The sequence below is a fragment of the Lepidochelys kempii genome, chromosome 6 (genome assembly GCF_965140285.1).
Source record: "Lepidochelys kempii isolate rLepKem1 chromosome 6, rLepKem1.hap1, whole genome shotgun sequence".
NCBI lineage: Eukaryota > Metazoa > Chordata > Testudines > Cheloniidae > Lepidochelys > Lepidochelys kempii.
In genome coordinates this window covers 72,756,751-72,768,004 of record NC_136385.1, presented here as the reverse complement: position 1 = coordinate 72,768,004, position 11,254 = coordinate 72,756,751, and the positions used below count along the sequence as shown (strand labels likewise).

The 11,254-nt window shown below is 44.9% G+C and overlaps 1 protein-coding gene across 2 annotated transcripts in view; it reads right to left on the bottom strand.

Moving 5' to 3' along the window:
• Window positions 1–3,443: 3,443 nt before the first annotated feature.
• The window catches only part of INO80 (INO80 complex ATPase subunit), a 130,882-nt gene continuing 123,071 nt past the window's right edge, over window positions 3,444–11,254 (bottom strand). For both annotated transcript variants that reach the window (XM_073348739.2, XM_073348740.2), the window contains 6 exons: window positions 11,062–11,164; window positions 10,376–10,464; window positions 9,088–9,243; window positions 7,671–7,830; window positions 6,607–6,822; window positions 3,444–5,519 (listed from right to left, as the gene is read on the bottom strand). In XM_073348739.2, coding sequence (XP_073204840.1) covers window positions 5,302–5,519; window positions 6,607–6,822; window positions 7,671–7,830; window positions 9,088–9,243; window positions 10,376–10,464; window positions 11,062–11,164 — 942 coding nt within the window. In that variant the 3' untranslated portion in view covers window positions 3,444–5,301. The remainder of the gene's footprint in view (window positions 5,520–6,606; window positions 6,823–7,670; window positions 7,831–9,087; window positions 9,244–10,375; window positions 10,465–11,061; window positions 11,165–11,254) is intronic.

Sequence of the window (11,254 nt, the reverse complement as noted above, 5' to 3'; positions counted from 1 at the left end):
ACAGCGCATCCGCTATCAGGTTGGCACTTCCCTTCACGTGGACCACGTCCATGTCGTAATCCTGCAGGAGCAGGCTCCATCTCAGGAGCTTGGCGTTGGCTCCTTTCATCTGGTGCAGCCAGGTCAGGGGAGAGTGGTCAGTGTAGACGGTGAAGTGTCGCCCGAACAGATAGGGCTCTAGTTTCTTGAGGGCCCACACCATGGCCAGGCACTCCTTCTCGATGGCCGCGTAGTGTTGCTCCCGGGGTAGCAACTTCTTGCTCAGGTACACGATGGGGTGTCTCTCCCCCTTTCCATCCTCCTGCATTAACACCGCCCCCAGTCCCGTGTCTGAGGTGTCGGTGAACACCACAAAGGGCTTGTCAAAGTCTGGGTTTGCCAGGACTGGGCCACTGACCAGAGCCTCCTTCAGCGCCCGGAAAGCCTCCTGGCACTGCTCGGTCCAGACCACCTTGTCTGGCTTCCCCTTCTTGCATAGCTCAGTGATGGGGGTGGCTATGGCGCTAAAGTGGGGCACAAATCTTCGGTAGTATCCTGCCATCCCAATAAAGGCTTGGACCTGCTTTTTGGTGTGGGGAGCGGGCCAGTCTCTGATCACCTCCACCTTGGCTGGTTCCGGCTTTAGGCGGCCGCTCCCCACCCGATGGCCCAGGTAAGATACTTCCGCCATCCCCACCTTGCACTTCTCCACTTTTACAGTCAGCCCAGCCCCCTGGAATCGGTCCAGCACTTGTCTAACCTGGGACACGTGGTCCTCCCAGGTCTGGCTAAAGACACAGATGTCATCAATATACGCCACGGCAAAACTCTCCATCCCCCTCAGGAGCTTGTCCACTAGGCGCTGGAAGGTGGCCGGCGCTCCCTTGAGGCCGAAAGGCAGGGTCAGGAACTCATAGAGCCCCAGAGGGGTGATAAAGGCCGATTTCAGTCGGGCATCTGCATCCAGTGGCACTTGCCAGTAGCCCTTTGTAAGGTCCATGGTGGTAAGGTACCGAGCTCCTCCCAGCTTGTCTAGGAGCTCGTCTGGCCTGGGCATGGGGTAGGCATCAGATACAGTGATGGCATTGAGCTTCCGATAGTCCACACAGAACCGGACCAACCCGTCCTTTTTGGGGACCAGCACCACCGCCGGGTGTACCATGTGAATATGATGAAGCCATATTATGCCAGGGGGAATGTGGTGTTGGCCGTGTGTGGACAGTGAGAAGAACAGGGAGATGACCCTTTAGTAGATCTATTCCCTGGGACCAGAGCTGGTTCCCCCCTGGAAACAATTCCCCTCTCGGATCAGCTAACCCCTGCCCAGCAAGCTGAGGTCAGGGGAGTGCTGCATCCGTACCAACAGCTGTTTTCCAACCAGCCTGGATGCACTAATCTGACTGTCCACCGGGTGCAGACCGGGTCGCACCCGCCAATAAGATGCTCCCCCTTCCGAGTCACAGGGAAAACTGCTCAGGACCTGGAAAGAGAGGTCTGGGACATGCACATAGCGCTGTCTACCCCGGAGCTTAGGTTGGTATGACTATGTTACTCAGCGGCGTGGATTTTTCACACCTCTGAGCGACGTAGTTATACCGATATAGGTCTGTAGAGTAGAGCTAGTGGAGGTCGTCCTGTCTATCTCCCTGCCTATGAAGGGACGGAGACAGATAATTGTTCCCTGCTATACATCTTCTAGAGTTTGCACAGCCTACTTTAAATGTCCCAAGCAATTAGGCTTCCATCACCTTCCCTGACACAGCATAGACAGGTCATTGAGAATTTAAAAAAAAATTAATTTGACTACATCAAATCTAGTACCCTCACTTTAAGCCATTGTAGATTAAATTATAATAATTCTTTGCAATCTCCTCCTATATGCAAGGTTTTGCTCATACTGATACTATTTTCTTCACCCGGCTGTGGCATTATTTCAATATCTGGCATAACTTTCTAGCAGTTTAAAAATAAAAAAATGCATATAAACAAGCCCTTGACAACTCCATTTGAAAATTGGAGTGAAATAACTATATGGGCTGAAGCACTGAAAAAGGAATCAACCAGGTTGAACTAAAACACCGTTTTCCAGAAACGAGATCTCTGACCTTCCTTTGAATAAATCCATCTGCTACAGTAACTCCTCACTTAAAGTCGTTCCGGTTAATGTCGTTTCATTGCTGATCAATGAGAGAACACGCCTGTTTAAAGTTGTGCAATGCTCCCTTATAATGTCCTTTGGCAGCCGCCTGCTTTGTCCACTGCTTGCAGGAAGAGGAGCCCGTTGCAGCGAGCTGGTGGGAGCTTGGAACCAGGGAGGACCGGCAGCCCCCTATCAGCTCCCCTAAGTTCCCAGTGCGGTAGCCGCCCAGCAGGCTATCAATTGCCGGGCAGTTCAGCTGTCCCTCCCCCCACTGCCATGTGCTGCTCCCCGGAGCCTCCTGCTTGCTGTGCAAGTGGGGGTGGGGGGTGAGGAGGGCTAATGTCAGGGTGTCCCTGTCCCCCCTGCTCCTACACCCAATTACCCCATTTCCATACGGCGGGGGGCAACAACAGGGCTCAGGACGGAGGGAGCTTCCTGGCAGCAGCTTCTGTCTCAACTTGCTGATCTACTTAAAAAGGCTGTGTACTTAGAGTGGGGTCAGCGTACTTAAAGGGCCAATGTGCATCTCTCTCTCTCTCTCACACACACACACACACACACACACACACACGGTGTGTGTGTGTCTGTCTGCCATGTGGTCTCCCCTTCCTCCATTCGTGCTACCTTGTAGAGTGTGAGGCTACATTAACAACAATGGGTTAACCCTTGAGGGCTCAAGCTGATTGTTAGCTCATCATTCAGCAGTAAGGCATCCCCTGGGAAATATCCCACCCCCTGACTTCACCACCTCAACCAAGCTTCACAATCAACATTGCAGTGTACAGTTTAAAACTGTTTAAAACTTACACTCTGTGTGTGTGTGTGTGTGTGTGTGTGTGTGTATATATATATATATATATATTCTATGAAAATATATATATATACACACATACACAGAGTATATTATAGTCTTTTGTCTGGTGAAAAAAATTTCCCTGGAACCTAACCCCCGGTATTTACATTAATTCTTATGGGGAAATTGGATTCGCTTAACATCGTTTCGCTTAAAGTTGCATTTTTCAGAAACATAACGACAACATAAAGCGAGGAGTTACTGTAACCTGTAGTGTACTGTACATGTTCTCTCTGCACTGCAAATAGTAGGTTGCTTAGTTATATAAAATGTACATATCCAGTAAATTAATTGGACAACAACAGTGGAAAATAATTAGAGTGCACTACTGCTCAGAGGGTAGAACACACAGACCTCCTGATTCCGAAGCCTATGCACACTTACACATCCCCACAGACGTACACTCACTCCCACACACCTCACCCCATCCCATTCATATGGCTACATGAGTACAAACCACAGAGACTCTGATTTACATAAAATTATCTCACTGCATTTATTTAAGATTTTCTTCTCCAATTAGTAAAAGAAAGATGTGTCTCTTTTTATACATATATACAAGTTCAGTTATAAAAATAGACAGCACATTCAAAGAGAAAAAAGGCTTGGCATTTTTCTGATTCCCTCTAAATATCATTATATACATGTGAATATGAGGGGAAGGGGGAAGTCTTCATGATTTAATTTAAGTGACACCTCCCCCCAATTATCCCCTACAAATCTGTTTAAAAATCAATCTAACTAAACTCAGTTCCGCTATTTTCAGGTGTGCAAATTTGAGGCAGAGCCCACAAGAAGCACTTGCTTCACACTGCGAGATGCCAGGCAAGGGGTTTGGTGATGAAAAAAAAATCATCATCTGCTGTCACAGCAGAGACCTGTAACTCATAACTTGTTCCCCCTTCCCCCCCCACCCCGGGATGAAAGTGCCCCAGTAGTATAACCATTTGATTTCAATGAGCCTGCCAGGAGAACTGCTCCTCCCCCACCCCACCTTTGTCTCAGTGCAATGCAGACAACGCTTACAGCCAAATGAGGGGCTCTAGAGAGGTTTGTGCATTTAGGATGGGGAAAGAGAAATCTGAGAGAATGAGGACACAGAGTGGCACTGACAACACTCCTGTTCTCTTTAATGGCTTCTATAAGTCTTATGGGGCTTGGCTATTAGTGCCTGCACATTGTAATGCACTCAGCCAAGCTGCTGTGTAAGACCATCACTGACAAATGGGAAACATGCTGGAAGAACATACTGTGTAGGTGGCTTGGAATGGGGGACTTCTTTTTCCCAGGGAGTTGACTGGCACACTCTTTGTTTCAGTAAAGCTCCCTCCCCATTGCTCCCTTTGTGGCATGGCAAGCTGCGGTACCCAAAGGCAATGTCAACAAGTTCTGCTATTGCACAATGAGAGGAACAGCAGTGAACTTCTCCCCCCCCTACACATCAGCATTCCCTCTTCTTGAAACATACACAAGCAAAGCCTGATGGTTCCTACACCTTTAAGAGCTCAGCATGGCTCAGAATGAGAGAGATCGTAGTGAATGCTCAATGCTAACAGACCTGGGCGTTGAAATGTAAACCAGTTACTTGCAGCTTCTTTTTCTCTGTGAAGCAGACGCAGCAACATTAAATAGGCATTCTCTGGCCAAGTGTGTGGTTCCAGCTACTGCCAGATGTTTACAACAGATTCAAAAGCATAGCACTGACAAGAGTCCAGACTCTGGAAACTCTGTGAGATTTCTTTCCCGTAGCCTTGAAATCAAGGTCTTCAGATCATCCTTCATAGAATCCCTAGATTCACTACTGATTCACACTAGAGAAGCCAGACTCTTCAACCACCCAGCTCCCCTGGATGGGCACACCCTCAAATGCACTGTCAGGTCCTCAGTGCAGAGGGTTTCTCTGACTTCACAGAATACCCTCCGAGTTCAGATAGTGATTTCTTAGAATAAGAATGGAGCTGAACTCCATCTGAAGCTCAAAGAAGAGGAAGGACAGTACACTTGTGTGTCCACAAACACAAATAGCTGCAGGATCTCTCTCACAGCACACTTGTAGGATGTGTCAGTAAATCTTAACTGAAAAACTAATCTGAAACATTCTCAGTTAACCCCACTCCTTATCCATACTCCTCACAGAATCTGCTGAAGTAATTTTTTTGGATACACGTAATCAAAGTGCTCACGTAAACCACCCATCCCCATTGTGCTGTGATTTTCTTTTCACATACGTGTGGGATGGCAACAGGCATTTCTCTGCATGCCTTCTGCTGGCAGGGTGGGCTACTTTGAAAGCCAATACGGTTAAGGTAAGCTCCAGGGCTCAAATTTACTACCGCCCACCCGAGGTGTGGGCTCCTTTGCTTTGTTTCCGAACTGGGGTTTCTGGTATCATAGTGCTCGTCACATTTAAGCTTTTTGGGGTCCCACAAACACTGTTGCCTTTGCTCAAGGGGGAACTCAAAGGAGAAGAGGCGCTTGAAGGTCCAAAGTCTGCAAGTCCAGAAGGCCGAATTATTGATGTCTGGAGAGGGCTGCTTGCAGACATACCTAGCAACAGGGTAAAAAAAAAAGATTCCACGTGAACACACCATTCACACACTGTGGCTTGTCAGCAACACACAACATTTAACTTCTATGACTTGCGTTTACGATATAGGAATATATTAATGGACCCTTAATTCATGCTCTTTAATCCAACTAGCTTTCACTGACTACCTGATGCTTATGAATTCTCTGAGCCTGTTGATCACATAAGGGAGAGAGGTCTAAGAGGGAGCCATAGCCCATCTGGTATACACCACTTCGCCAGGTCCTCAGCAGGTGTGAATCACTGTGGCACCAACTGATTTCAATGGAGTTATGTCAATTCAAACAGCTGAAGTTCTGGCTCTAAGGCTATAGCTACAGGGCGACCATGTGACAACCGCAAAGAACAGTCAGTAACAGCCATGTTTCAGTGGCAAGCAGCGCTGTCCACTCTGACTGAACAAAATCCCATTTCACTGAGGCTTGTCTACACTACTGTGCAGGGTCCATCTAAGATACGCAACTTTAGCTACGTGACTAGCGTAGCTGAAGTCGACGTACTTAGATCTACTTACCGCGGTGTCTTCACTGCGGTAAGTCAACAGCTAACGCTCTCCCGTCTACTCCGCTTGCGCTTCTTGTTCTGGTGGAGTACCGGAGTCGATGGGAGAGCGCTCAGCAGTTGGATTTATTGCATCTATACTAGACACGATAAATTGACCACCGCTGGATTGATTGCTGCCCGCCGATCCGGCGGGTAGTGTAGACAAGCCCTGAGAGATAAAGAATGTGTGAGGAAGGAAATGCATTAAGTGCTACGTAATCCAAGAACAAGCAAGATTTCTGCCTATAATACATAAGAGCAAAGACCTAGACGGGAGTTAGAGGCAGTGCTCCCAGTCTCTTACTTCCCCTGCACTGGGGTGGTGGAACTTGCTGTATTATCACAATGTTATGCCATTCAGTACAGTTACATGACTGAATCGCAATGAGAAAGAACACAAGACTCTAGAGATACTGTAATACAACTCCTGTTCCCTGGCAGGATATCTGAACAGTCTTACATCAAAATATGGTTTAATTTGCTCTATGTAACAGACTCCCTTACCTTTAGACACACTGTACCCATATGCTGCATATGCTGCTGCAGAGGCCGCCGCTGCCCCTGCTTTGGCGCCTGCCATTGCAGCAGCACTTCCTGCTGTTGACTTCCGGCTCCGGCCTTTCCCTGTGCCTTTGGATCCACTGCCTGAACCTTTAGGGCGACCCCGGCTTCTACCTGAATTACCTCTCCCTGTGACAGGTGTATCTTGGATTGAAATTCCTTAAACAACGAAGGAGGGGATGAAAATATTAGTTGTTGTAATACACAAGGTGACTCATGAGCTAAATTCAACTTCACACATACCTGATATCTACATCAGCCTGCTAGTAACTAAACCATCAACCCCCAAGAAAAAACAAATATGCAAGTTTTGTTCCTCAATTTTCTCTAATTAGTCACACCTCACTAACTCAAATTAGCTGTCATGACTGTGAGCCCCGCTCCTAAATCCAGGGGAGAACTCTCCTTTAACATCTCAGGATAAAAACACTCTTATTTGGAGATACTCTGGCTCTTCCATTTGCTATCTGTAAATTAACCCATCAAAAACTAGGGCTATAATTATTTTGGAATCTAGAATTATGTCTAGCTAATGTCATGCAATTACAGTGGGCTCAATCATGCAACAGAAAGGTAGGCAATACAGAACCTGTCCCTGGGCTCCACAGTGAGCTCCGGGAAAAGCTTAGACATATAACTGAATGGTCCTATGGAGGATTCTACTTCTTTACACAGCTGTCTAGTAATAGCAATGAGCTTTGCAGATATGTACACATTGCAAAAAGGGGAATGGACCTTTGCATCACAGGAGCAAACAAGACTTGTATTAAATATCATGGGAATGGTAAAGCGTGATGGATGATTGAATACAGCAGTAGATGAAACTATCTGCCAAAGTTGAAAAAAATTCATAATGAGAAGGAACTCTTTTTCTTAGACCTTTTCACCCCTCACTAAATCCTACAAGGTAGGTGTAAAGTGGGGGTAAAACGGCTATACTATGTAGATATACAAAGTCCAGGCTTGACTACTCCTTGTAAGTATTATGGTAAGTGAAGAGTACTGACCATTCATGGTATCTGAGACTGAGCCAGTGATGGAAGCAGGAGAGTTTGTGGCCCTCGACTGTGGTGCTGAAGAGGCTGGATCATCCACAATCACCAGCATGTCACTGCTGCTTTCATCAGGAGGGATAGACCCCATATGCAACTCACTGCTGATGGAGATCTAGACAGCACAGAGACAAAACTTATTTACATACATATTTACAGCAAGGGGAAAAGCATAAGAACTTCAGAAAAGGTGCAACTAGATTAAAGAGCATTTTACTCCCAGGCAATTAAATGACAGCTAGCCTGGGCTCTCTCTCAATGCAAGACTGAAAACACAATATATATCCTGTCTCACCACACCATGTCCTCTACTTACACACAGTGCAAAATTAAATTCTCTCTCCAGCCCATGTTTAATGTTCAACTCTGAACTAAAATATATGCTAACTTTAAAAATGGGAGATTCAGGGATTTGGCAGAGATCCAAAGAGAACCTTTATTTCCTCTTCATTCACTTGTTGATTCCCATGCAGATTACCCTCAGGAGAGCACCCACTTCAGAAGGAGAAAGGTTGAGAATCCTGTTCTCTGCTCAACCACTACTACTAATCAAAATCTTTTAGTAATGAGTGAAGGATCTTAATTAACTCAACCTTGTATAAAAGCAATAATATTTATTTAGTACTATAGAACATGGCTCTTTAAAAACATGAAGGAAGACAAGATCTGTCCTGTGAGGTATGTGTTTAAATCACAGAACACAACAATGAAGGATCAGAAGCACATGAGGGAGAAGAAAGAGCTCTAGGAGAGACTAGTGCTGCATGATTACACAAAGAAACTGAGCTTTGAAGAGGTATTTGAAGGAAGAGAGGGAAGTTGCTCAGTTCACAAAAAGAGGGACTGTTCCAGGCATGGGAAGTGGTGATAAGAAAAAAGACACAAAATCACAAATATGAAGAGAACATAAAGAAGAGGAGGGAGAGTAGGGTGACCAGATAGCAACTGTAAAAAATCGGGACGGGGGTGGGGGTAATTGGTGCCTATATAAGAAAAAGCCCTCAAAATCGGGACATCTGATCACCCTCAAGGGGAGGGCAGACGGAAACAAGCTGGAATGCAAGCAGGAGTGGAGCTATGCAGAGTCTGAAGGTAAAGAGGAAGGGCTTGTCATAGAAAGAGACAGGAAGTCAGTGAAAGAGACACAATGATTAAGTTTGAGGTGACATCATCAGAGCAGCAGAAGGGGAAGATTATTTTAGCTTCTACATTTTAGATAGACTGGTTTGAACTCTATGGGTCAATATTAGGTTTAGACATCTCTGGTTCCCTAATAGTACACAGGTTCCACACTAGCTAGAGGGCAGAAAGCAAGAGTCCTAAAGACCACGAGACTAAGGTGGCATGGGAGACAGTTCAAAGACCGTCTTACCTCACTGAACGGGCTGGGCATGGCAGAGTCTACGCTAATGAACGAGTCATCCCCATCAGCAGAAAGGTTGGAGTTATCAGCAGAGGGAACAAATGGGATCACCAGGTTCATGCCTTCTTTCCTTCTCTTGCCATCCAACTCATCTTCCTTTTTCTTCTGCAGATAAGCAAAACAAACCGATAATACAGGGACCGAAAACACATTAAGGAAGAAGAAATGGGGCAAGTAAACTGGGAAGCCCACCATGCAGTGCAATATAACAAGATAAAGGCCATGCATGGCATTTACCAATAAGGCGTTTTGGGATTTTTTTTTTGGAGGACATGGCACCAGACGCATCAGGAGCTCCTATATTAGATTTAGTAAGGTTTTTTAAAATGGCTTGAATGACTTATCAGCATTTCCGCTACAGAAGAGTTAGAGCAGGGGTTCTCAAACTGAGGGTTGGGACCCCTCAGGGGGTCGTGAAGTTATTGTGTGGGGGTCACCAGGGGGCAGCCTCCAACCCAAACCCCGCTTTGCCTCTAGCATTTATAATAGTGTTAAATATATAAAAAAGAGTTTTTAATTCATAAGGGGGGGGGGGGGTCGCACCCAGAGGCTTGCTATGTGAAAGGGGTCACCAGTACAAAAGTTTGAGAATCACTGAATTAGAGGATTTTGATTTCAATTTTTTGTTAAAAAGTGAGCATGAAATGCTTTCTTATAAACACTGATTATCCAATTTCCAGTATCTTAAATTCAGACTATGCAAATCCGAAGAGCCAGCAAATGAAATTCTGATTTTACAAATTTCTGTTTCCCCTCTCATTAAGCCATTCAGATAGTGAGATTTTACTGGTATCGGGTATTGAATTTATGTTCCATTTGTACACTCCCAGAACAAAATCTGATAAGATGACAGCACCAATAAGCCTCTGATTTATGAACTATGAAAACAGAAAAGTATTATGCCATTTAGTTCTTTAAACTAGGGGGTTCCAAATTGCTCTGTGGATCACTGGTGGTTCAGAGAGCTGTATAAACGCATAGCGTTTCATTATTTCCAAGCTGCAAGTTGCATTAAAAGGCAGATAAAGATAAAGTAAAAGATACATTACATATTTTCCTAATATTACTTTTATATGTAAGCAATTGCTGTAGTTGCCACAGGGCTGTTACATAATAGGGAATGGGAGAAGAGGATGTCCATGAGATCATCTTTGTATTAAAACTTGGTCCATACTATGTAATAGTGTGAGAACCCCTGCTTAAAACCTTTCAGGCTCTTCTCCTTGCATCCAAGTACCTTTTCAGCATACTTCTCCCTCTTTCGTTTACGCTCTTTCACACGATTTGTCTCCTCCTGCTGCCGCTTCTCCTCCTGACGCTGACGCACTGTCAGGAAACAAAGGTAGCAAAAGCATAATGTAAGAATCAGTTTCTCAAAGCTATTTCCTATCCCTGTATAAATATTCTTTATCTCACAAAAGACTCCGGTTCTCGAAAAAGCCTTGGATAAAACCCAGCAATATTATAGTAACACACTGAAAGTCCCTAAAGAGTAATGCTAGATTCAAACTCCCTGAAATCAGACAAGTAAAAGCCTTATTGGGAAACTCTTCTCTCAAGTGGTATTAAAATGTGCAACTATATTGTACATCCAAACGTGTGCTGAAATATAAAGTTCTTATTAGCATTTATTTGGAATAACCTTCATAATTCTGCCAAAGCTTGGTCATTCATGAATAATGTGGTGATCCTAAAAAAGCGACAGTAAAAACTTTATACCGCACCATCACATACCTCACTCTCATTTTACTCAATAGTGATATGAAATGAGCTGGAACTAAAAACAATTAGTGATACAAAATAAGCCAGGAAAAAGAAAGGGTTATCTACAGTGCGTGTGTTTGTAGGGGATGAGAGGAAAGATTTCTACACCAGTGAAGCACAGGACAGAAGGAGAAGGAAAACAATGTGCACTGCACATACATTTCTTCTCAAGTTCCTCATCATCCAGCAGAAGGCTGACCACTTCTTTGGGTTTCAAGGTGTCTGGTTTGAAATTGCCACCTGAAATCACCATCCGCTGGATCTAAAAGTAAAGAAAATATAAACAGAGGAACCATGAGCTATTTTCTTTTCTCTTTACTAAATACTAACCAGGAAAAGGTGCTAGTTAAAA